Source organism: Epinephelus lanceolatus, chromosome 1, assembly GCF_041903045.1.
Source record: "Epinephelus lanceolatus isolate andai-2023 chromosome 1, ASM4190304v1, whole genome shotgun sequence".
NCBI lineage: Eukaryota > Metazoa > Chordata > Actinopteri > Perciformes > Serranidae > Epinephelus > Epinephelus lanceolatus.
In genome coordinates, this window is record NC_135734.1 from 3,272,678 (window position 1) to 3,298,688 (window position 26,011).

General features: G+C 41.7%; 1 protein-coding gene across 2 annotated transcripts; it reads left to right on the forward strand.

The window, feature by feature from the left end:
- cldn19 (claudin 19) lies at positions 1-24,620 on the forward strand. Of its 2 annotated transcripts, none has more exons than XM_033633223.2 (5): positions 1-789; positions 12,801-12,965; positions 13,313-13,397; positions 17,808-17,954; positions 23,649-24,620. In XM_033633223.2, the coding sequence occupies exons 1-5, from the start codon at positions 567-569 to the stop codon at positions 23,695-23,697; spliced, it is 669 nt and encodes a 222-aa protein (XP_033489114.1). In that variant the 5' UTR covers positions 1-566; the 3' UTR covers positions 23,698-24,620. The 2 variants fall into 2 exon arrangements, with proteins under 2 accessions (XP_033489114.1, XP_033489115.1); XM_033633224.2 differs by having other exon boundaries at positions 21-789; positions 23,110-24,620.
- Positions 24,621-26,011: the final 1,391 nt, after the last annotated feature.

Consider the following 26,011-nt stretch of genomic DNA (forward strand, 5'->3'; position numbering starts at 1 on the left):
AAGGACTTTTTGTGTTCACATTTTTTTTTTTCCCTTTTTTCTGCTACCCCTCATTGAGCCACTTGAGCCTGGAGCAGATGGAAAGATTGTAGCGGGGGGAAAGTAAGCAAGCAGCGGAGAGAGAGAAAACTGGGAGAAGCCATGCAGAGAATGAGGCAGCCCAGCGACAATGCTTGATGAACTGAAACACTGACCACCAGAAAGGCTTTCTTCCACTTTTGACTGAGCCCTAGAGAACTCAAGGAATAAGACAGGACAGTCCTCAGGGGAGACATCAACTCATTGTCCCAGCTGACGGGAAAAACCTGGAGAGCTCAAGAAAGAAAGAAAGAGTTTGAGAAGTGGAAAGAGGGGAGTTCTACAGATGACAGTTAAAGCAGAGAGGCAGAAAGAGATGCTCAGAGGGACCAGGTAGAGAAAAGTGAAACAAGTAACAGGATTGCTTGTGGTGTGTCTACAAGGACTGCTCAAAGAAAGGACGACACACCAGAGTCTCAACAAAAGCTGTTGCAAGTAAAACAGGGAGTGAGATCAGACAGAAGTAGAGTTGACAGAGCTAGATAAGGATGGCCAACTCAGGTCTTCAGTTGTTGGGTTATTTCCTGGCTTTGGGTGGCTGGATCGGCATAATTTCCACCACCGCCCTGCCCCAGTGGAAGCAGTCATCGTATGCTGGCGATGCCATCATCACAGCTGTGGGGCTGTATGAGGGGCTGTGGATGAGCTGCGCCTCGCAGAGTACGGGACAGGTGCAGTGCAAGATCTTTGACTCCATGCTCTCGCTGGACAGTGAGTACCATGTTTGAATTTGACTTGTAGTGGCTTGTGCTCCCACTGGTTGCTGATCCCCCTGTCTTTCAAACTGTTTGGTAAAACTTCTTCTAGAGTAATTATACACTCATGTAGGCATACTGTGAGTCTGTGATTATTAGAAAATTTGAAACATGATATAACTAACAAAATATGCAGTATTCTTAGTGTGTTGATGATGGGGCACTGTGTAGCTGATTAAGTAATATTCACTGCATTATTTGTCAGATGAAAAGCATAATCTGCTTGAACCAAGAAAGGTTCCTCTTGTTCTTTTCATCACACTTTACACTTCACACTGTATTCTTGCTTTGCTTCTTTTTCGGCTGCTTTTAATTTTATCTAAGAATCACCTTTTTGATAGGGCACTTCTGTGTGACTTTTCATCAAAAGAAAAATCCGGTATAAACCATTGCCTTCTGTTAGTCTGAACAAATATCCACCATGTTGTATTACAAATCACAACAGTTATTGTAGCTGGCCCATTCATTTGGTCACACGCAGTAATCAGCTGCAAAATCTTGAGGAAAACAAGTTCCCGAGCCCTCGCTATCTGGGACACATTAAATTCAGAAGTTGTAAATCTCACTTTAAATGCATCTATTCAAATCTTTAATGATGTTTAATTAAAAATCCATAACATCATGAGATGTAATGGGGGAGGAGTGGGAGGGGGTCAGGAATGTGGGGTTCAGACATAAATTAGCTTAGAACATGAGCCTCCTGCCATTTCCAATCTGTAAGTAGGACCCAGTGACTCATAATTAATGGCTCACAGATTATAGGAATCCATCCATCTACTGTCTGCTTAAATTATCCTATTTGAGATTCTAATGACAGACTGCAGGGGGTGGGTTTGGTCAGAAATCTTTTTTTTTTTTATGGAACAATGAACACTGTTTTTCTCTGTGGTTTTAAACTGATGTGCTTACCATGACTGCTGTGGCACACTTGCCTTAAAACAACAAATGAGGCCCTTTGCAAACATTTTGATGTCTTGGTGAGTCATTATATCAAAACAATTTGTGTGGCGTTCTGTGTGACGGATGCCTGAGCTGATCTCCCATCTCCTTTGGTTCATTGCAGCAATAAGAACAGCGTATTGTCCTTGTGGATGAATAGGGGCTGTTAGGAGAAGAAAAGGGCAGTGTTGAGCCAAACACTAGAGATATTCCCAGAATGCGCTCTGTCTTCCCCACATGCATACATTGTTCCATTTGTACATTCGCATACCCAGTGAGTGCAGATTTCAACTGAAGACAAACACTGAAGAAACTCTTTAAAAGGATTAAATATTAGGGGTGGGAATCACCAGAGGACCGACAATACGATGTTATCACAATACTTAGGTCAGGATACGATATTATTGTGATACTGCAATATGCTGAATATTGTGATAAAATATACTGGGATACATTGTGATTTATTACCTTTTTTTTCCAACTGCAAATTATTTCCCCAAAGGAAAACTTTGCAACATCAGTTTTACCTCATAAGATAAAGTTTTCTGGTGATCTGACTTCAATCATTTTTATGGCAGCAAAAAGTGATGCAAAGCAGACAGACTGACCAACACCATCATAAAACCTGTCAGAAATGCTGCATACATCAAACATTGTTATGTTTTACCTGCATTACTGCTGTTTGTTTGGTGAGATGACAATTAAAGCCTGATTTGATTTGATATAATTTGATTTGACCAACTGAACTGTTGCCAGATTTAATGCCCTCTGTGAGGCCAGATTAAGTGTGTGAGTGAAACACTTCACATGCAGGTATCCTGCTAACTGAATGAAAACACTCATGTGAGAAGTGTTGTCTTTAAAACCACAATCCCTCATTCTTGTGCTGCATTTTGCAGGAGGTCTGCAGTGTTTGCTTTAGTGAGACTTTTGTGTACTGCTCAAATTTGGAAAACATGAGACAGCAGTCGCCAGTCCTCTGTGAGATAATGTGCCATTATAGTCATATATGAATCTACTGAATGAATCCAAGTCCAGGCGTCACAATTTAATGCCACCCTTCCTGCTGTACTTAAAGATTCTTCAACTTTATGCATCACTTCTCTGTAAAGCTTGGATACGGCTGTGTCGGTGAAAAAATGTCAAGACGGAGTCACATACCTGGGTTCCAGTGTTTTTAGAATGTAACAAAAGCCTTTGTTTTCAACAACGCTGTATGGACACAGATCTTTGCACATGAAGTAGGTGATAGACTCTGTTATTTTCTTAGCTCTCTCAGAGTTGGATGGTAGTTTTGTCAAGCTAAGTGTGTCCAGTGTTGGTTGATTTTTCGGTGGAGCGTATTTAGCGTTAGCTAGGCCGTCAGCAGCTAACGCTATCTCTGGATGGTGGAGTGTGAGGTGAGCCCTCATGTTCGTAGTATTTCCAGAGTATTTTATTCTCATATGACACTGCTTGCAAGTTACATGCCATATCCACGTCCTCCTTTCGATTCATGTTAAAAAATCAAATATAAGTCCATAAATTTGATTTAAACGGCAACGGTGCATTTCTGATTTCTTTCTCTGGTGTCTCCATCTTTGTTTAAATCAGCTTCCTGCTAAATGCTGCTGACTGAGACCTCTGCTAGAGCTTAGATCGGGCCCAAAAAATCCAGCCCGACCTGGCCCGAGCCCGTGCACGTTATGTCCGGGACGGCCCAGCCCGTCCAATTAACTGTGGGCCTAATTAACGGCCCAAGCCCAATTTAAACCCGACATTTTCAATAAGTTGGCTGTTATAATTAAGAGTATTAAACCACAATTCTTGTTATTTGAATGACAGAAATATAGGATCTTAATGAATGGCGCAACACAGAAGTATGATTATGTAATAAAACAGGTGTTTATTTTAGGATCCAGGTGGTGAAGGGCTGTGCCCGCACAATGTTGCAACATTGTAACTAAGTTTGTTGTAACTTAATGTGTCATACAAAGTGTGGTTTAATTTTATTTTTTATAATAGCCTACTGTAGCGTCCGCCAGGACGTGTGGAAAGGATGACGCAGTTATTCGGCAATTAAACCACCGTTTATTAGGCTACTGAACAGTACAGGTTACTGTTGGCCGTAACCACGCCAAAACAACCAACAAACAACAACTTAGCTGTAACTCCATCTGTGCACTCCTGCTCTCTTCTCCAGCTCCTTCATATACACACCAGCACGCGCACTCACACAGCCCTCCTCATCCCCGTCACACTCGCACCCTGCACCTCATTCAATCCCAAACATGCCATTAACTCACAGAACATCGAAATTATAACAGAACATTTACTGCAGGGTCACTACAATACATAGCCTATAACATTATCAAATCATAGCTTTAAAAAAAAAAAAAAAAACGTCATATCTGACCGGGCCGGCCTGGGCCCGTCAGAGGGAGGGGGGCTCCCGGCCCGACCCGGCTTGGGCCCGCAGGCCGGGTCGGGCCGGGCTCGGGCTTGGGCAGAGAAACTAAGCTCTAACCTCTGCTGACCTCACCAGGAAAAAAAACTCAGCACCATCTAGTGGACTGACAAAGCAATTGATTTCTTGTACCAAAAGTTGTATTAAAATGTGTATTTGCAAAACTTAGTGTAATATAAGATGGATACTTGGCATCAGTGGATTGAAACAATATCGCCACGCAAAATATTGTGATACTATGCTGTATCGATTTTCTCCCTCACCCCATTACATATACACCGATCAGCCAAAACATTAAAACCACTGACAGGTGAAGTGAAAAACTTTGATTATTTTGTTCCAATCCATTGTTCTGCTGGGAAACCTTTGGACATGTTCCACCCACTCAAACACCATTGCAGACCAAGTACCTCCCCCTCATGGCAACAGTACTCCCCGATGGCAGTGACCCCCCAGCAGGATAATGCACCATGCCACACTGCAAACATCGCTCAGGATGGCCCAAGGAATGTGACAAAGACCTCAAAGTGTCAGCGCAGCCTCCAAATTCCCCTGATCCCAATCTGAATGAGCATCTTTGGCACGTGCCATTAACCCACCTCACAACCCATTGGACTAAATGGATCTGCCACCAACACACTGGTGTCAGACACTGTAGGACACTTCCAGAGATCCTGTGTCCATACCTCGACAGGTCAGAGCCAAGTCTAGGGTCATCTAGGGTGTCAGCACATCACAAGAATCCTTGAGCAGATTGGGACCTGGGAAATTTAGAAGCCTGGTTGACACCTTGAATTATTTTTTAAAATTTAAATTATATTTTTTGGGCTTTTTGCCTTTAATTGACAGGACAGTGTGGAATGGGGAGAGAGAGAGAGTGGGGGGATGACATGCAGCACAGGGTTGCAAGCTGGAATTGAACCTGCGACCGCTGCAGTGAGACATCACGTCTGTACATGGGGCGCCAGCACTATCCACTACGCTACCGACACCCCATCTTGAGTTTTTTTTGTCACAATCCACAGGCCATTTCTAAACAGTTACAGCTACATTGGGTAGTACTATTGCCTTGAGGGGGGTACTTGGTCTGCAATGGTGTTTGAGTGGGTGGAACATGTCAGGTGGTATCCACATGAATGTCAGAACCAAAGGTTTCCCAGCAGAACAATGTATTGGAACAAAGTAATCAAAATCATTCACTTCACCTGTCAGCGGTTTCAAGGTTTTGGCTGATCTGTGTATGTATCTCTGAATGAACACAGTGGTGAAACGTCGTGACCAGCATTCTTGATCAATCACAGGTTTATCCAGGTGATTCCCCAGACAGAAAATGAAATGGAGCAGATCAGCACCCAATCATGTGACTGGGGTCAGAGAAGGCACTGCAGGTCTGAACTTTGAATAAACACATGGCTGCTGTTGGTTTGATCATCAGTAACACTGATTTGAGCTGTGAAGGAACTCTCCTCCCTGGCTACATGCACAGCAGGAGCAGCATGTGATGGAGGGTATAATTGTCCACCAGACTGTGCTGCGCTCTACTGATGCAGCCAAGCAGTCGTAGTGGAAACTGTTGGATCTGCTCAAAAAGGAGATGATGATCAGGATACAGTACACAGTTGAGAAAGATGGTTTTTATTGTCAGAGGAGTGCAGATGGTGGTGCTGAAAGGACAGCTCTGTAAAGCCACAATTATCTGAATGTGATATTAAAGGTAGGATCTGGAGGATTTTCAAACAAAACTAAATATAGACATATACAAATGAAATCCTGCTTAATCATCACCTATGGGCTTCTACTCATGTGTGGTGATGACTCTGTTTGCAGAGCTCTTGCCCTTTAACTGTATTTTGATGTGTTTGTGAGCTCAGACCGCTACTGGGCGGAGATTTCCCCAGCCAATGAGAGAGCGCAGGTGCCGTGCCCGAGCGTGTCCGAGCATGTCCGAGCATGCACCAGCGCGAGCCTTGTCTGAACCTCTTCTGTGAAGCCTTCTTCCGTACCTCCGGGCTCCCTACACCCTGGAGATTTGAGCCTGATAGGAGGGGCCAAATTTGAATGTGTGTTTACAAACAGCAACTGGAAAATCCTCCAGACCCTACCTTTAAAGACACAATAACCTGCTTCTGCAAACCTGTTCTGTCACGTTTCACAGTAACCTCATATTCAATTTGTTTTGACAGACATGTTTCTTTGTCCCTGCTTCTGTAATGTACATTCATCTAAAAGTGTAATTCTGCTTGCTGAATGCAGCTTGCGATTCAGACAATGAGGACACTGCACTTTTTAAATTGTCAATATAATTTAACACCAATCCACACATGCACACATACCCATTAATTGTCACTTATTAAAGGATAATATCCATGTTATTTTATGTTTATAATGGTCCACAAGTCCTATAAAAAGATGAAAACCAACAAAGTGTTAGTCTGGCTTGCATCACTGTCTTTTTTTCCCCAGCAGAAAGCTAAGACTTCTGTCTTTTGTGTCATTTTGTTGTCCAGTTGCGATGTTCTCCTTATGTTATGCTACAAGCAATTCAAAAGATGGTGAAAACATGTGGTGAGAAACAGGTCGATAGGAATGTCTGTTGTACTTTTTTCTTTTTTAATTATTACACAATTTCAGTACTTTATCAATTATTATGGTTTATTGACTTACATAACCTTTTAGCTTTCAGGTTGTACAGACTTTAGGGATATGAAATACCTAAAAATACCAGTGTAGGACCTGGGGAAATATTTCTACTGCAGATGAAGCAAAGCAGCTTTGCACTCTGCTCATAAAAACAAGCATCTCTAAAAAACTGCAAAATGTACATGGTTCAGATAACTTTTATTTTTAAAAATCTGTTGGATCAATATGTTTGTTTATTTTTCAAAGTCAATAAATACATTTTTGTATTTATTACATTTATGACATAACTGACCCTTTGCTAAGCCCCACCCCTTTGTGATGGTCCGTCAAATGGTAATTAACTGCACTCCCTGAAGAAATATCAATTTTTTGAAAAAAAAAAAAAAAAAAAAAAAAGGTGATTTCAGAGAGAAGCAGACAGATGGGTCTACAGTATGTGTTTGGAGAATATATCCAGGATGTCAAACAGTGATAACAGGTTAAAAAGATAAAGATAATTAGAAGCAAAAGCCTAACTATAGGCTACAAATCACATTGTAAAAGTGAACCAACACATCACTGCTGATTGAGACAGAAGACAATGAATATAAAGGGAGACTTTATGAGAGAATATTCAAAATATTCAACCAGCTGTGTGTCATCACCACATGTGCTCATGCACAATGATTGGCTTCTCCCTGTGCCGCCACCAGAGCCAAGACCTTCATCACTGGACATGCAGGGAGCTCTGGGGGAAGCCAAGCACTGCTCATTTGCACACACTGTGATGACACACAGCTGGTTGAACGTCAGCAAAGTTTCCCTTTACTGGTTCCTGCAGAACAGGGTAGGACTTAATTCACTGTTATAATCATTAAAAATCAAAAGCAACATGTTCACACATTCAGTAGGCTAGCCAACCCCACACTTTTCAGGGTCTGATTTTGGTTTCGGTAAAGGGAGGAAGAATCATATCTCTTTCCAACCTCTCCAGGTAACGAGTGTCATTAATACACAACATGCCCAAGGCACGACGTTTAGCTTGAAATCAACAAAACCAGCCTATAATGCAACCTGACATCAACGAAAGAAGCTGTCCTCTCATGTCGGCATGATGCAGCTGGTCGCCATAATTCTGTTACAGTGCCTGGTGGTGTCAGGGGGAATGCAACAGGACAACAATCTAAGTTAAGGGGGCTGGCTGGAGAATTGTTGGATGGGTCCAACAACCACTGACTTTCACCCGAGAGGTCTGTGTTTGCGTCCCCTATGATTGTAAAGGCAAACCCTGCTCTTTTTCCTAAATCCAACCACGTGCTTTTGTTGCCTAAAGCCATACACGTACATGCAAAATGTAATTATATGCGTTTGTTGTTGAAATAAAATGTTAATTTGTGGTGTTGTACTGACGTAGTGCATTTATTTTGAAAAAGACTGTGCAAATGGTACATTTCCTGTGAAAAAGGAAATGGAGCACAGCCGTGATGTTGTCGGATCTTGGTTCCTTGCTATGATTGGCCAGCCTGCCTCCAGTGGTGAGGCTTTGTGAAGGGTCAGTTTCAATATGTTTATCAATTATTATGGTTTATTGACTTGAAATAATGAAATGATATCACAATGAGCAAAAATACTAACATATGTACTGGTGGACTGTTTCTATGGCAGAGTTCAAGGGGTTCATAGTTTTTAGACACAGTGGAGCTTTATGGCACTGAGGAAGAGGATATATTAGACTGTGACATACACAGTATTTGTAAATAGACACATTCAGTGTGGGTTTTAGTCTTTTCATGGGATTTGTTAAAAACCTTATTCTTTGAAACTAGAATGGTATTTGTCATTGGTTAGTGTTCAGGTTCAGTAATGACTGTGAATAATAGTTCCACATCGCAAACATATTCTATGAAGTTAATGTCTTCCCATCCAGAATAATAAGGGAATAAGATGTGTGTGCCCACGTCATGAACACTAACAGTGTCTTTTCTGTTTGTCTCTTTTGATAGATTTAATAATTTAGTCTCAACCAGTTGGAAAACTGGTGCAGGCTGGCATCTCAATTATCCTAAGAAAACTAAGGGCTCTAGTTTCCCGGCGCAGCGCAGATGGTGCAGGGTGGCGAACCCCGCGCAGAGCTAGTTTCGAGCAGCGCAACCTGAGGCGAGCTCAGTTTGGTAGTTCGGCAGACCGAGGTGCGCTGAGATGGGTGTGGCGGCGCAGCAGGGGGCAGTGTCGACAGATCCAGCTTGGTGCAGTGACAGTTTCGTGCCAAAAGGCTTCGCCGAAGGTGCGCTAAAAGCTCGCCATCTGAAACCAGGTCTACTGTCAGCGCAGGGGGAGCGCAGCCAGTGTAAGCCGAAGTTTGGCTGACCGGCAGACAGTGCGCACACGTCACCAAAACCTCACAGGCAGGTTTCCAGAATATCAGGCACATTAACGATGCAATAAATAGCCACAAAAAACACTATTCAATGCAACTATCTGCAATCAGCACATAAATGTATCTCTATATCGACTGTCCCATCACATCTGATGTCAGATCAAAGGGAATTGGCACCTGATTTGATCAACACAGCTGCAAAATAATAAGTTCACAGCCCTCTCAGCCAACCACAAACAGCCACAGCATCAGATAGGGAGTATATATTCAGCATCTGTCATCTTAGAAAAGTCAAGAGAAAAGAAACAGAGTGAGACTGCGAGAGAGAAAGAGAGAGCGCGCGCGCACGCACGAGAGAAACGCAACATTGATTTACAATTGTGGTGACCTCCTCCCAGGCTACCCTTGCATCATCAGCCCGTGGAGGTCTGCTCGCAGTTCCGTATATTCGGACACTGCGAGGTTGGACCTCCCGGACCAAAACATCAGTTTCCTCCTGGGAGAAGTTTGGCCGTCTGACACTGCTGCTCTCTTCTGCCATGGCAAATTGAGTAAACTCTCATTACACCTTCGCGCGGCGCATTTAAGGGCGAGGAGAGGGGCTCATCTGATTGGTGTGATGTGTGTAAAACCCACTCCACGCCTTCTCTCCTCCCTCTTTCCAACTTGCGCCGGTAGGAGGGACAGATGGAAAGAGGAGTAGCTGCGCCAAGGCGCACGGTGTGCCAAACTGACAAAATCCGCCTGGCCACACCCAGTTGGCAAAGCGCAGGTGCGCTGCGCCCGGTCTGCGAAACTAGAGCCCTAAGTGTCACTAAGCCACTAAGTGTGGTAATACAATTAAGAACATTAAATTTGTGAGCAAGTGCCATGAATTCGAGGTAAGGGGTGACGGTGTCAAATATGAGTTCAGTTTAAGAGTTGTGTAGTGAGTGGGCAAACAGATATTACGTATGACAGAGTCACAAGTGACCTCACAATGGGACCTTACAGTGCCCATACTCACACACACGCACACACACCAATAAGCACACATACTCATTGAAAGCTAGTGGCTGGCACTGCCAACCTTGGCACTGGAGAGAGAGGCCCTAGGGAGTGAGCCAGACTACCCGGATCTTCCTGCCCCCTTTTAGCCTTTAATTTACCCCAAAAGCCCCCAAACACCCTTTCTGGTTTGTTATTAAGTGAAACTGGTCAGAGCATTGACCTGAACCCCTGCTCACACTCACAAAAAAGAGGAATGCTCAGAGTAGATGAAAGCAAAGCAAATCAAACCTCTCTCTGTTGAAGACTATTCAGAGAGTCCATCAAAAGGAGCTCTGGAGCCATAAATCAGACTTCAAAGATTGTTCTATCCCATCATGAGTCCCTTCAGAGCACCATGAATGATGGTGTGTGTATTTCTGTCACAATGACAAATGATGACTTCAGGTTCCTGCTCAGGCTGTTGCTCTGCAGCTCTTTTTGAAGTCATTTTCTTTTTTCTAACACATAAAGTCACATTCTGCTATATTCTAGTTCAGCATGACATTTATTCTTGACAGCGGAAACAATAATTTGACAAAAGAATCCTAACTATTGGTATGATTGCTCATGGTCTGAAGCCTTTAAGACCATGACGTGTGAGTGAAAGCTCTGGAAAAAGCTAAACCATTTATTCTGCTCTCTTCTAATCTAATTATATTCCTGATATTGGAAATAATAGTTTGATAAGATTTTTTCTAGAACTTAAGAGAGTGGAAGAAGTTAGTAGATGGGCCATGAGTTAATTTTTTTTTTTTTTTTTTGGTCAAACTATTCTACTATTCTGGAAACGGTTGTCTGAAATAAAAATCTTAACTCAAGGTCCACTTAATGGTTTTTTTTTCTGGAGCTTTGAAAGCTCCAGAAAATAAGTAACATTTGTCACTTAATTTATGTTTTTTTATTTGTTTGTTTAGGTCAATCTATTTTAGTAGAATACACAAGTTCATTCTTGACCATGGAAAGAGTTTTCTGAAATAAAATGTTTTACTTGAGGTCTACTTACTAGGTTTTTACGCTAGCTTTGAAGATAATGAGATGCATTTGAAAGCTCCAGAAAAAAAGAAGACACATTTGGAAGCGCACTGTTTGTTTGTTTTTTGGTAATCTATTCTGTTCTTTTCTATTCTAGTGAAGCAGACCAGTCAATTCTTGACCAGGGAACAGTAGATTTTACAAAAAAATGTCACTGAAGGTTCTCTTGATAGCTTAGTTTTTAAGTTTGATAGTTTTTAGGACAGTGAAATGTAACTGAAAGCTCGAGACAAAAGCAAAACTATTGTCACCCTTTTCTGTTCTATTTTATCAATCCCATTCAATCTAATTGAATTTAAAAGTCCATTCCTGACTTTGAAAAAGATAGTTTGAAAAAAAACAAACAAACAAAAAAAACACCCCTGGAATAAATCTAGTGAGGGGACCTGTCTTGACCTTCACCTGTTCAGTGATGTTGTGCTTGTGGCTTTGGTGTAATTTCATTCTTGCGTCTCTTCTGTGATGTATAAACACTAACACTTCAAGTCCTTGTTATTTGAAGCTAATGCCTGAGCCATGGCTGATAAACCTGTATGAAAGGCCCTGTTAAGTTTACATTAAAAACCACATTAGTCAGCTTTGTTCATCAGAATCAAGATGTAGGACTTTGCATGTTTTCCGCTGCTACTGGGATTTCAACAGTCCCCTCGCTTGATGTAAACAAGACACACTACATCAGTACTTTGACAGTATCATTAAGTGCTTAGCATTGCTTTGCGTTAACATGTTTGTGAGCGGCTGTGTTTGAGGCAGCAATGTCTGATCGCTCTGGCGACAACCCCGTGAAAACAATCTTGCTTTGTGACAAAGCCACACTAATCCCACTGTGTGAAACATGTAAAGCAGGCCCTCCTACAGCTGCTCTGTGTGAGAGGGAGAGTTGTGTGTTTCATCTGTGGTTATTCCACCTACAGTAATTGTGTGTGCGTGCAGATATTGTGTATTTCTACATATATATTTGTGTGTGTGTGTGTGTGTGTGTGTGTGTGTGTGACTGTGTGTCTGTGTGTGTGAGTGAGTGAGTGTGTGTGTGTGTAAATATGTGCAAATATGTTCCTCCCACTAAGTTATGTGTGTTGAGGCCTATGTGGGCAGCACATTAGATTTTTGAGAAGGCAAAACCACACTGGAGAAGATTTACAGGATCATTTAAGGTCCCAGAGCTTGGCTGAGAAACTCACCTCTGGAAAAGAAAAAAATAGAAATACCCTGCTGGAAAAAAGGGCAGTGGTGAAATCTTCCTAATGAGCTTTCTGTCAGAAATGCATGTGGTCTCCCCTCAGCCCTTCATGGCGTGTGTAGCTTCATTCCATTATAATCATCACTTCAATGTCCAGAAATGTGTGTTTTATTCCAAGTGATGAACTAAAAGAATCTATTTGTTTTCCTATCTCCTCACCACTTTCTTTCCTCCTCCTCTTTTATTTCTCTCCTACCTTTCTTCCATATATATCTTCTATTGTATCTCTTCACCATTCTGTGGTCCCCTCTGCAATCCCTGTCTCCTTTCCTTTTCTTAATCTAGTCCACATCCAGACATGTCGGGCCCTTATGGTAGTGTCAGTACTGCTGGGTTTTATCGCCATCATCGTCAGCGTGGTGGGCATGAAGTGCACCAAGGTGGGCGATAATAACCCAGCTACCAAAACTCGCATCGCCGTGACTGGAGGAGTTCTCTTCCTGCTTGCAGGTGGGATTTCTGTTGTGTTCTGTATATGCTCTTTCAAACAATAATAAACTGCAGTAGGCTATCTCCTGCAATGACTGCATTTAGCAAGAGTAGTCTGGTATTTTTCTAGCCTAAATCTCTCACTGGGGGTCTTCACTGTAATTAGAGTCCCTGCCGTAAACAGGAAGTGGTCATTTTAGAGGCATTAGTTACTGACCTCAGACATAAACCACAAGCCCAGGGGACAAAATTAACTGAATAAGGATTCCCCAATTCATCTGTGTGTTGTTTTAACTGCAGTGAATGCTTGCAGGCTTTACTGATTCAGAGGACTAATGCACCCTTATTAATCTTTTCTCCCTCCACAGGTCTATGTACGCTGGTGTCTGTGTCCTGGTATGCCACTCAGGTGTCCTATCAGTTCTTCAACCCAAATACACCGCCCAATGCCAGGTATAAAAAAAGAACTGCTGACAAACTCTATAGCTCAACAATTTGACTCAGACAGGAGATTATATATGCATACTATCCCTTTCTTTAAATCAGAATGCTGTGGCCCCTAAAATGGTCTGAGAAATGAGGGAAAAGGGAATTTTCTATGTCAAGCATGGGAGCCTTGTTAATAGGCTAACTGATGGCAAATGAGACACATTTTATTCAGCATGTATATGTGCCATTGAAATGCTTACTGTCAAAATGATTTAAACTGGCTGACAAAAGGGATTTTTTTGTATACAGGCTATTTTGTATGGAACTGTTTCGAGGCACTGGGCAAACGTTGCCGGTTTCATTCCATAATCCAACCATCAAATTATCCATTGGAGGTTTTGTCACAGGGTCAACACGACACAATCTAATTGGTTAACCTCTATTTATTTGTGTGGAATTGTGTGGAAAATGGAATACTGGGTACTGCTATGTAAACACATTATTGTGTTTACCTTGCCTTGTGACAAATCCAAGAGTGATTGAGCCTTTGAACAAAACCCTCTTCATTAAAGTTGTCTTTCTACTGCATCTGAATAACCAAAGGTATGAGGTATACAAAATTTTAAAAGTTCTGCTTCATTTGAGTCATTTTCCATATAATGAGACAACAAAGTGTTTGATGTTTGTTTGAATTGTTAATGAGAAGAGATTGATTTTGCAGGGGTAGAAAAGAGAAACTGAAGATGTTGTCTGCCTCCAAAGTAGCCTAATAGTGATCTGTTGAAATTGTATTGTCTGATGTGTTATTCCTGTCTATGGCTTGCTGACCCACTCTCTTTTTATCTTGTTCATTGACATATTTCACAACTTTTGCTGTAGCTCATATTGTACAACCACTCTGAAGCTGGATATGTAACAGCTGTTTTACATTTAAATTAATTTCCATCCCTTGCCCTAATATTGATACTAGTGACAAACAGTGGGCCAAATGCATCTAGCCTAAATCAATGCTGTGTTGTTACAGCAGTTTAAGGGCCCTATTTAGATGGTCTAAAGTGGACGGCGGACAGCGTGCGGCGCATGGGCGTGTCCCAGTCACTTGCTAGTTAGACAGCGCGTTTTCAGACTGTGCGCCATGGCGGAGAGTCTAAAAGGGTTGGACTTACTCTGTGAATTAGTCATGGGTGTGTTTTGGGCGTATCATTCCATAAGCCAATAAGAGTGTCACCTCTCATTCCCTTTAAGAGAGGCGCAATTGGAGCGCACAGCGGAGAGCTAGTTAGATGGCGGACCTACCAACTGGAAAGAGTGAGCGCTTTACAGCTGAGGAGACGATAAATGTATCTCTATATCTACTGTCCCATCACATCTGATGTCAGATCAAAGGGGATTGGCACCGCTGCAATCTAATAGGTTCACATCCCTCTCAGCCAACCACAAACAGCCACAGCATCAGATAGGGAGTATATATTCAGCATCTGTCATCTTAGAAAAGTCAAAAGAAAAGAAACAGAGTGAGACTGCAAGAGAGAAAGAGAGAGCGCACGCGCACGGGAGAAACGCTGTCAACAAATTGTAAGTTATTCAATTTTATTTTAACCCGGAGGTTAGAGAGCCCATCTCCCTCTCCAGCATCCTGAACCCCCCCCCGCCTGAAGGTGCAGAAAGGGCTGGTCCCGTGGCTGCACCAGGGTCTGTCTGGTTTGGCTGCGCGGGCTGCGGAGCTTCCCCCGGGTGCCCCCGGCTGTGCGGCGGGCTGTGCGGCCGCTGTGCATCCTCCTCCTCCTCCTGACAAGATGATCTTCAGTTTTACGTTATAAAAACTTTCTTTTTAAATATAGCTACATTTGTAGCCTATGTGGCTCTAAGTTTACGTTTTTAGTTCACAGAAGCTGGTTATTGTTGTGTTTATGTCAAAATAAAGTTTATGAAACGTTTTCACATCTTTAATTTTGTGATTTACATGCCAAAATGATCACAATTCATTTGGGAAAGACAAGTTCATTTTACAGGCTATACATCATCAGCCCGTGGAGGTCTGCTCGCAGTTCCATATATTCGGACACTGTGAGGTTGGACCTCCCGGATTATGATGATCATTATTACTGCGATTAGATCGTTCTGATTAATGACTGACCATTAAGACGTGTTTCTGATAAATATTTAAATGTGCACAATAATAACCTTTCACATTGTAATCATATTTTTATTTGTTATCTTTTGCATATGTGTGGCTGCTCCGTGTGTGTCTGAGCAGAGTGCATGCGCGTTGTGCACCCGCCTAGAGACGCATATTACTAACTTGTTTAACAGCGAAATATTGCACCGTTGACTTTAGACCAGGTTTTTGTTGGTCACCGGCGCATTTGCTTTTTACGTCATCTAACTAGCAACACGCCATGACTGCGCCTGACCACTCCTCATTTTTGGACCAACACACCCAGAGAAGCATACATTCATTTGCTAGTTAGACAAAGAGGGCGCAGGGCGTGAAAATGACAACTGCGCCGGCATCTAAATAGCAATGACACTTGCGACATGGATTATGCGCTGTCCGCCGTCCGCTTTAGACCATCTAAATAGGGCCCTAAGACTTGAGTTCAAACGTCATAGATGTTCAGTGCTGCGGAATTCATCTTGAGAGTTAAAGAACTATTGGAAAGTAATACATGAGGACCAGGATCTTTTTAGAGGCAGGAGCAACAAACTGAGAGCAAAACTGTAAAGTGTTTCCTGTTGTTGAAGTGTTGGTAATAAACACGGCTAGTTTTAGCTGCCAACATGTTCTTTTTGTCTTATAAATATAGCTACCTCTAGCTGTTCATGCTTTTCAACTGTGACTTATAAACATGGCTAGCTTTAGCTGATAACACTTTATAATTGTGACTTATAAACATGGCTAGCTTTAGCTGCCAACACTTTCTCACTGTAACTTTTAAACATGCTTATAACTATAGGACAGCTAAGTGTGAAGGGGGGAGAGAGAGCGAGAGGGAATGACATGCAGCAAAGGGCCACAGGCTGGAGTTGAACACCAGCCACTGTGGCAGCAGCCTTGTACATGGTGCGCCTGCTCTATCCACTAAGCCACCGATGCCCCACTGCTAACACTTTTTAACTTTGAGTTATGAACATAGTTAGCTTTAGCTGCTAACGCTTTCTAATTGTGACTTATAAATATGGCTAGCTTCAGTTGCTAGCACTTTCTACTTGTGACACTTATTGATTTTGACTTATGACTAGTTTTAGCAGCTAACATTAAGGTTGATAACTGTCCAGCTGTAGCTGCTAAGAGTTCCTACTTACTGTTGATAGAAATGTCTTACATCAGTGGCTAACAGTTGACAATTAAGGTTATGCTTGGTAAACAATGCTTGCTTTAGCTGCTAACATAAATATGGCTAGCTTTACTTACAACACACAGTTGTATCAAGGCCTATTTTTGTTCAGAGCATATCATTGTTTTGGTAGTAGCTATCTAAAACAGCAAAACAGTATCCTTTTTTTTTTTTTAATGTATTTATTTTTTTTAATTTTACTCCTGAATGTGTTTCCTACCATAAAATAAAATTATTTTTATCCATGCCAGTGTAAGCTACTTTCCATTTTAACATGTAGTGAGATGAAGATGAAGACTACGACATAAAAGGTTAGGCCTATCTTATTTTGGAGGTGCCTTTGACCCATATGATATATGTATAAAGAGAAGTGGATACAGCATTGGAGGCAGGAACCCTTTTGTTATAAAAGTTGCTCTGTGGTGCATGAAGCACATTCAACTTCCATGTATGAAATGTCCTGCTTCCACATCATTGGAAAACAATGATATTTACCACTAACTTGAAAGGGAATTAAACAATTCAGTCATATGGCACACACTTTCCAAATATTGTCAGACCAAATGAATCAAATCCTGATTGTAAATCGAGTCATTTTTTAAATCTCAAAAAAAACCAAACAAAAAAACAAAAAAAAAAACCCACTGATTTTCGGACATCTCTTTCACAATGTATGTCTATGGGAAAAAATCATTTTGGGGCCCATGGCATTATGTGACAGACTTAGATTTTGTAATTCCAAAGTTTGGTCACTGCGAAATTCAGCTGCAAAGCTCAGCACACTTCCTGGGTGTCTGCTTTGCCGTCCCTCAGAGGTGGGCCTATTAAAAATGTGGAAATACAGAGGTGGCAGGGGAAAGATCTCGAGACAGGCAGTGTCACACTCTCACAAACATCAGGTTTTTAAGTAAAAGTATAATATCTTCCATACAGGCTACTGTGTTTAATATTCTTTGATATTTCCAAGTCTTGTTTTTGATTTCTAATGAGTTAGAGCTAATGATAAGAACATCTTGATGGCAGTGGAAACAGTCAAATCTCTGAGACTCACAACCTTGTCCTCTCAACAATCTTTTTCTCTGTCTTTCTTCCACAGGTATGAGTTCGGCTCAGCCCTGTTTGTGGGCTGGGCGGCAGCCAGTCTGACGGTCCTGGGGGGCTCCTTGCTGTGCTGCTCCTGCTCTAAAGAAGATATGCGAGGGCAGCAATATTATCGCCAATCACAGCCTTCCACAGCAAGGGAGTACGTGTAAACCCCACCCCCTTCCAGCAACCACTCAAACAGAGAGCATCGGACACACTTGGCAGAACCCCCCTTTATCCTCAAATTATATCTGCTAAAACAAAACAAGACTATCATGTGTACATACATGCAATTATCACAGTGATGTAGTATTTAAACACTGGCATACACGTGCAGACACAGGTACTCACACGATATTTCACACAACACATTATCCACCAGTTGCATGTATCTTGGTGGCTAAAAAGACTGCCAACTTTAATAAATTAATTGTGAGCAGACAACTTACATATTTCATGTCAATCATCCAGCTTACTTATATAATGACATAGTGCTTGCAGTTGTGAATGGAAACCTCCCATGTGCCGTAAGACCTTTACACACCAGGGCCATGACAAATAACAGGAAAATGCAAAATACTCGCGTGCATATATTTTTCAACAAAACTATTCATTTTATCTTGTTTCCTTTATGCCAAATACTGAATGGATTTGAGTTCCCTCTGGTTAACAGTTGCATTGTATATGTCAAGGGCTTTTACTGTGAAAGGTAAGAACAGAGGGAGTGGATCTGGTGTTCGCTGGTATGAGTTTGCCATCTTGGTTCAGACTACAGAGCTTCCATCTTTGTTGTTATATAATTCTGAAAGGTACAGGCGCAACATGATTGATTGATGCGTTTATTGGTGGTGCAAAAGCTCAGAAAAATTGACCTTTTTCTGATTTGTTTTTTTAAATTCTGTCACTGTTTCGTCATGTGATATTTCCCTTTATCAGAGTTCTCATAACATAAACAACAATTTGAAAAAAATAGTCAGGTGTGAATTAATCACACGTGCACAAAAACAAAAAAAACAAAAAACACCCTGAGTGTATAAAATCCATTAGCGCCATTATTTTATCTATTTGAAATGAGTGCAGCTGGTCAGTCTGACCCCAAAAATCATTACCACTTACTCTGAGTCATCCACTTTAAAGTACAATAGAAAAGGAAACAAATCAAAACACCGAAGGGCAAAATGTAAGGTGTATCACAGCAGATACCCAGAGAGAACGGACATGGAGCTAAAAATACTAGTACTGCAAAACTTGCTGAACTTTTATCAGCATGTCCTATGCTTCCTGGTTGGTGCTGCATCTGTGTTTTACCTTAATATTGCTTTGTGTCTTCATACTCCACTGGTGCAGTTTTGTTGTGAAAGGGGAGAGTCCTAAATCACTGTGCAAAAACTTGGAAGTTACAGAGCAACTTCCTGTGCTCTTGCAGCAGAAACAGAGGATTACTTGTACAATGTCACCCAAGAGAATGGGTCAGTTAGACTTTGATCACAGAGGACACTGATTTCTTCTGCTCAAACTTTAGGAACAGCTGCAGGTTACAGAGCGCAAGAGAGGGACTAGGCAGAGGAGCTCTCAGAGTTAGTTCTAGCCTACTGTGGTGCAACTATCCACTTAACAGTACTGTACCTTGCATGAAGCAAAAAAAGAAGAATGATGTACAAGAAAGTGAGCAAGATAAAATGAACTGTCTAAATGTGCTTGATGAAAAGTTTGAGGAGCCCATTCTAAAGCAAAAAATGGAGACCAGGCCCAGCTAGAAGTTTAGACATACAGAGGTCTAAGGCCCTGTCGACATGTATACAAAAACTGATATTTCCCCCCTTTGGTTCAAAAAGAAATAAATCTGTCTACAGGAATTTCATTTTACATTACATTATTGTACACACTAGAAAGCAGCAACGACTCCAAAAACCTGCTGGCATTAGCTGTCTTGCCCAGCCTCCCCTAATTGCAAAGTAATAAAGTGTACAACCTACCTTTTTCAAAACACCTACTAGAGATCTCTTCACCAATAATTCACCTTTGATATATGGATGAAGGAGCTTGCTCAAAGATACAAGTAATGGTAAATGGACCTGCATTTTGTACTGTATAGTGCCTTTCTATTCATCCGACCACTCAAAATGCTTTTTACACTTTGGCCTCTAGTTTCCCGGCGTGGCGCAGGGTGGCGAACCCTGCGCAGAACTAGTTTCGAGCAGTGCAACCCGAGGCACGCTTAGTTTGATAGTTTGGCAAACTGAGGTGCGCTGAGATGGGTGTGGCGGCACAGCAGGGGGCGGTGTCGACAGATCCAGCTTGAAACAGTGACAGTTTCGTGCCAAAAGGCTTCGCCGAAGGTGCACTAAAAGCTCGCCAGCTGAAACCAGGTCTACCATCAGCGCAGGCGAAGCGCAGCCATTGTAAGTGGAAGTTTGGCTTTACTCCTGGGAGAAGTTTGGCCGTCTGACTCTGCTGCTCTCTTCTGCCATGGCGAATTGAGTTAACTCTCATTACGCCTTTGCACGGTGCATTTAAGGGCGAGGAGAGGGGCTCATTTGATTGGTGTGATGTGAATCGGATGTGTAAAACCCACTCCACGCATTCTCTTCTCCCTCTTTCCGACTTGCGCAGGTAGGAGGGATGGAGGTGGGAAAGAGGAGTAGCTGCACCAGGGCACACGGTGTGCCAAACTTGCAAAATCTGCCTGGCCACACCCAGTTGGCCAGTTGGCCCAGTTGGCCTTGTCCAGTCTGCGAAACTAGAGGCCTATGAGTCACATTCACCCATTCATACACACATTCATACACTGGTGACCAAGGTTACCATATGAGGTGCCACCTGGTACTCAGTTTTTAAATACACACACACCGATGCAGTTTGGGGTTCAGTATCTTGCTCAAGGATACTTCGACATGCAGACTGGAGGAGCTGGGGATCGAACCACTGATCTTCCGATTGTCGGACCACCCCCTCTACCTTTGAGCCACAGCCACAGAGCAATGCCCTAGACTCATCGACACCATCCACACTCTCAAAATTGTCCCACCATCTGCAGCTTTGATCAGGCTTTATGACAAAATTTAGACCACAGGTGGACCAAATAACACTGAGTGCGTTTACATGACATTAGAGAAAATTGATTTATAGTGTTAGTCTGACTAAATCAAGTTTTTCAAAGACAGACTAACACACTCAGATAATGTGTTTGGGAGTCAAATTACTCCTGCATGTATACAGTCAATCGGACCCACACTGGCATAGGCGCTCTGCATGTGTAACAGAAGAAGAAGCCAGTAACAACATGACGAAATCTACATCCAGAGCTGTGCATTTTTGGACAGACAAAATGTACAGAGCTGAAAATTGTCCACCGTGGTTTGCCGCTTGCTAACCATAGGTAACTTGTTTGTCGATTGTTTGGTCTGTGACGTAATATGTCAATTGAAAAGGGTCCAATACTAACAAGCTGAAAGGAGCCACCTATCGTAGCAGAGTCGGACATACTTTGGTCAATAAATTGATTACTTTCCTGTGCTTGTATACTGGGACACGGACAGTGTTCCAATTAAATGGCCTAGTCAAGCTTTAACCGTAGCTCCACTTTACTGTGCATGTAAACATAGTCTAATAATACTGCAGGGAGGAAGAGTAAAAGCAAAAACAGTCACAGCGAGATGTTAGAATCAGAACTGCAGACAAAAGGCTCTTACTGCACCTCTGCAAACAGCCCACCTCCAACAGGTAAACTTCTTTGTACCTGCCATGCTGTGCGATGAAAAAACACATGCAGCAAAAATAACGGGACTTCAGCTATAGATCAGCCTGCTGCTTTTAAACGTCACCACTCAAGACAAGCTGTCATCAGTTTAAGACACACCTTCAAGTGGGTAGCCCTGTTGTTATGGAAATGCAAAACCCTGTCTCATTGTGCTAATGGCCCAAATTAAACCAAACCAAACCAAACCAAGCAACTAAGAAAATACATTGGACATGATCTCAGTAGCTACAGCCTGATGAAGACAGCTGATGTGTAATTAAACGAACCCAAATTACAATAAAGAAGCAGGTGTGTTCACTGTCCTGTGTAATCAAGGCCTCAGGCAGCCATTTTGTAACAGCTGAGGAACTTCCTCACATAAAAAGATCTAGTTCTGTTTTTCACAACAATCACTTGATGAGGGCTGTGCATGAAGACACAGTGTGAACTGCAGGAGTGGAGGTGAATTGTTAGTAAAAGGTATCTGCTGAGTTTGACTGAGTATGAATGCTGTTAATTATCATTTCACTATTTTGCACTAAGAAAAAGTGTAGGTTCTCATCACACATCACCATACTCCATTTACTAACACCATCATTCCAGATCATACGCTCCTTCATATCATAATCTCTTGTATAACTACACCAATGTCTATGATCTAAGCTAATTCATGTACTTCTCACACAGGTGTAATCTCACTAAGGATTATAAGATATAAAACACCAGCACAGTATCATTACTTGTCAATAGACTATAAGCTAACATGATGCTTTAAACAGAGCTGTAAATATAAACCATGTCATATTTAACTTTACTGCAGTAGAAGTATCACTGACTTCCCCACGAGGATGAATTACAATCCTGCAGCATTTTAAAAAATTGCGCACCACATTATAGGCTGTAAAACTCAACAGTGGGCCATAATTGGCTCTTGAACTCCCGCTTGATGCTCTCACATCACATTGCCTTCATTTGTGTTTCCAAAAGAGCTGTTCCAGATAATAAAGCCATTCACTTTTCTTAGAATCGCTCCCAGTCCCTCCATTTCCCAGTCGTATGGCCTCTCTTCTTGGTAGACACTTATTTGTTGAGTGTTCTGTTATTGTCAGACTAGGGGGGTTGTAGGTCTAAAGAAAATTCCTTGTGCCCTTTAAATAAAGGGGGGCATAAGGGTCACTACTCTTGTCATTAGCAGCTGTGCTTTGAATAGTGATTGCTCAACAAGAAGTCTGATCAAAACTACATGTAAAGCTGTCCAAAGAACAGAAAACATACATTTAAAGTAATAATTTGACATATTGGGAAGTTATTCCTTTTTTGCCGTAAGTTAGATAAAAAGATTAATGCCACTCTTGTATTTGTCCAGTAAACATGAATCTGACATCACCTCCCATGCTCCTTCTCACTGACTTTCCATCGTTTTACTAACATCTTTATAATCATCAAACATCCTGCTTTCTTTCTAACACTTCATAGCTTTTGTGAGAATCTGAGAGCTCTTGATGTGTCTCTTATTTCCCCTCCTGTCTTCTAATCCTGTTCTTCTCTGACTGTCTTCTTCTCTCCTCTAATTCAGGGCAGAGTTGTTGAGTGAAACTAGTTTCCCTGACTGATCAGCCCCCGCCTTTTTATCGAGGACTGCCCGACTGTCCAACCACTGTCTTTCCCCTCTTTTTCCTGTTATCTATTAGACCCCAAATTTGGACCTCATGTAGTAAAATATTCCCCTGTCCTCAGCACTACAACTGCACATTATCAGTTCTAATGGGGACCAAGATGCGTTGTCTTCTCCCATTTCCCTACCTTCTGAGCCTTCTCTGTAAATATGGACTCTTAAAGGATATGTGTTCAGATCTTCTATTTAAGAACTGAGGTGGCCTTCTCCATTTCAGCCCCTCATCCCTCTACTACACCTCCAACACCCTTCTCTGTCTCATCATTGGCTGAAAGTTAACAATGAGTTGAAACCCTTTGTGGTTCTGTTGCGCTGATTTATGATTTCACTTATATCCTATGACCTCTGGGTGTTTTTGTAAATGTGTCTTTTGGGTTTATTTTGTGCACTGTGACTGTACTTTGACTGAAACATGTCTTTCTTTCCCTTTTGAATTGCAGACCAAATGTTAAAAGTACCCCACCAGAGAAAAGGGAGCAGTACTTGTAGTTTGGGAGAGTCTTCTGGCCTTACCATGGTTTAGATTCTGTCAACAGACAAAACCCTCTCACTGAGGAATTCAAAACAGACAAACAGACATCTTTAAAGAAAGAATTTATGAACAGCAACATTTCAAGCATATTGCAACAACATAAGTCTAACATGAGTCTTTGTTGGAGAAATGTGTAGTAGATTTTCTGAAATAGGGTGATTGAGAAAGATGATATGCTTGTCTTGTCTGTTTTGTTGACTTTGGGAGAGACAGTGATTCAGGGTATGTTTTCTATAACATGTTAAAATGCCCGGGTGTATATACCACCTACTCTATTCTTTTTTCTTATTTTTTTTACTACATATATAATGTTTAACTACAGTGCCTTGTAACACATGTTTGTGCACATGTATGTTTTTGACTTCATGGATTCTTTATAGTCTCCCATCTTATCTGAGGGATGTGTGTCCAAAGTTCCTCTGCCAGCAGTTCTGTGTGCCTTTTTCTATTGTTGGATTTCTGAAAATGAATGTGAAGCTACTCTACAGTACCAGTTATGAGACAACAAAGACATACAGACGATAAATCTTCAGCATAGTGCCTTATGTCACTGTTTGGAATAAGCTGTGTGCCTGCTTCCAAGTAGCCTGGATTGAGGATATACCAAGCACATTCATTTCCTTTTGTTAAGTGCCAATATGATTTGTGTGAATGACAGAGTCACTGTATTACTGACTCTGAAGGATGCACTGTACTGTTTGTTGTCTCCTGTACTAAGGAATGCCAGTTTGCTGAGTGTTCAAATGCCCTTTTGATGCTTGCATTTATTTACCATGCCATTCCTTTCTCTAATATTTACCTCCTCAGTGTTGTGTATCATCTCATTTACAGTATACCCCTGTCTGTTTCTTTTAGAATAAAGTAAACAGAGACATAAAAATGGCTTTGGTTATGAGTCAGTGTTTTATTAGTTGTTTCCTAACTTTACACCCTCGCCTGACTTTTCTCCCACTCCCTCTGACTCGTTCCTCCTCTCCAGCTCAAAAACTTCTTTTGCACCCTGTTGTTCAGTAATTGCAGACGTGGAATTCCACTTCTGCTCCACTGGACTGTGGCACATTCTCAAAGGTGGATGCACAAAGTTAACTTGCTTACCACTGCTACAGCTGATAACAAGGCTCGGAATTTCTTCTTGTATTGAGTTTCTGCTATAAAACATTTGTTAAATCACAAGCTTGGATTGGGGGTCAGCCTCTATCTGACTAGATGCAGTGAAGTTTTGTGAGAATCAAAAATGTTACATTCCAGCTGGCAAAACTATCTCTATATTGAACCCCAAAAGGTTAATGGATAGGTTTAGATTTTTTTCAAGTCAGTCTTAACACATCACATGCCATAGACTGGATGTAAAGATGGACGATGCATTTCCACTTTCTCTCACTGTACAAAAATGAAGCCAAAATATCTTGGATACGGCTGCTGCCATCTTTTGCTGGTGATGTCAGTTGGAGCCAGAGTCTGTGCAGTAGCAATCTTCACTAGTATTGAGTTCCTGCCCAAACACCCGTCAGCACCATTGATCACGAGCACACTGATTGGCATACACAGCTGTCAATCATGACCTCAGTTTTCCCTTTTTTAACATAGAATTTTGAGTTATAACCAAACTTACCAGAAAAAAAAATGAAAACTTTAACAAACATCAGCATAATAAGAATGATCTAAATGACAGAAACCATCTTCTGTTTGATGTGTAGGCTGTAGGTCCATGTCCCATCTGCTAACATGGATGTTGCGGGATTTGACCTATACTACAGCCAGCCACCAGGGATTGAGATAGTTTGGCTTAACTTTTAGGGAGCTGTTATGTCGTCCATCTTCACAGTGGCATGCTAAAGTTTGGGCACCCCTGGTCAAAATTTAATTTACTGTGAATAGTTAACAAAGTAGAAGATGAACTGATCTCCAAAAGACATAAAGCCAAAGATGAAACATGCTTTTCAACATTGTAAGCAAGATTACTGTATTATTTTTGTTTTGTACAGTTTTAGAGTGAAAAAAGGAAAGAAGCACCATGCAAAAAGTTGGGATCTCAAACAACCTTTACCAGGGTCTCAGACCTTAATTAGCGTGTGCAGTCTTTTCACCAAAGAGACAGACTGCCCATGAGTTTGTAAACAGAGTTAAAATAAAGCAGTATGAGAAAAAAAAGCACACTGAAGACAGCAGTGTAAGGTGGAGTGGAGTGAGGACGTGAAATCTCACATACACCTGACATGTACAGTACGAATGCTCCTACATGACCTATGACTAAACAGCCTTTTCAACAAC

Excerpts from the sequence above, each read along its gene's own strand:
- cldn19 (XM_033633223.2), top strand. The coding sequence starts at position 567 with ATGGCCAACTCAGGTCTTCAGTTGTTGGGTTATTTCCTGGCTTTGGGT. Across the intron at positions 790-12,800 it reads CTCCATGCTCTCGCTGGACA|TCCACATCCAGACATGTCGG; the intron begins GTGAGTACCATG and ends TTCTTAATCTAG. Across the intron at positions 17,955-23,648 it reads CAGCCTTCCACAGCAAGGGA|ACCAAATGTTAAAAGTACCC; the intron begins GTACGTGTAAAC and ends TTTGAATTGCAG.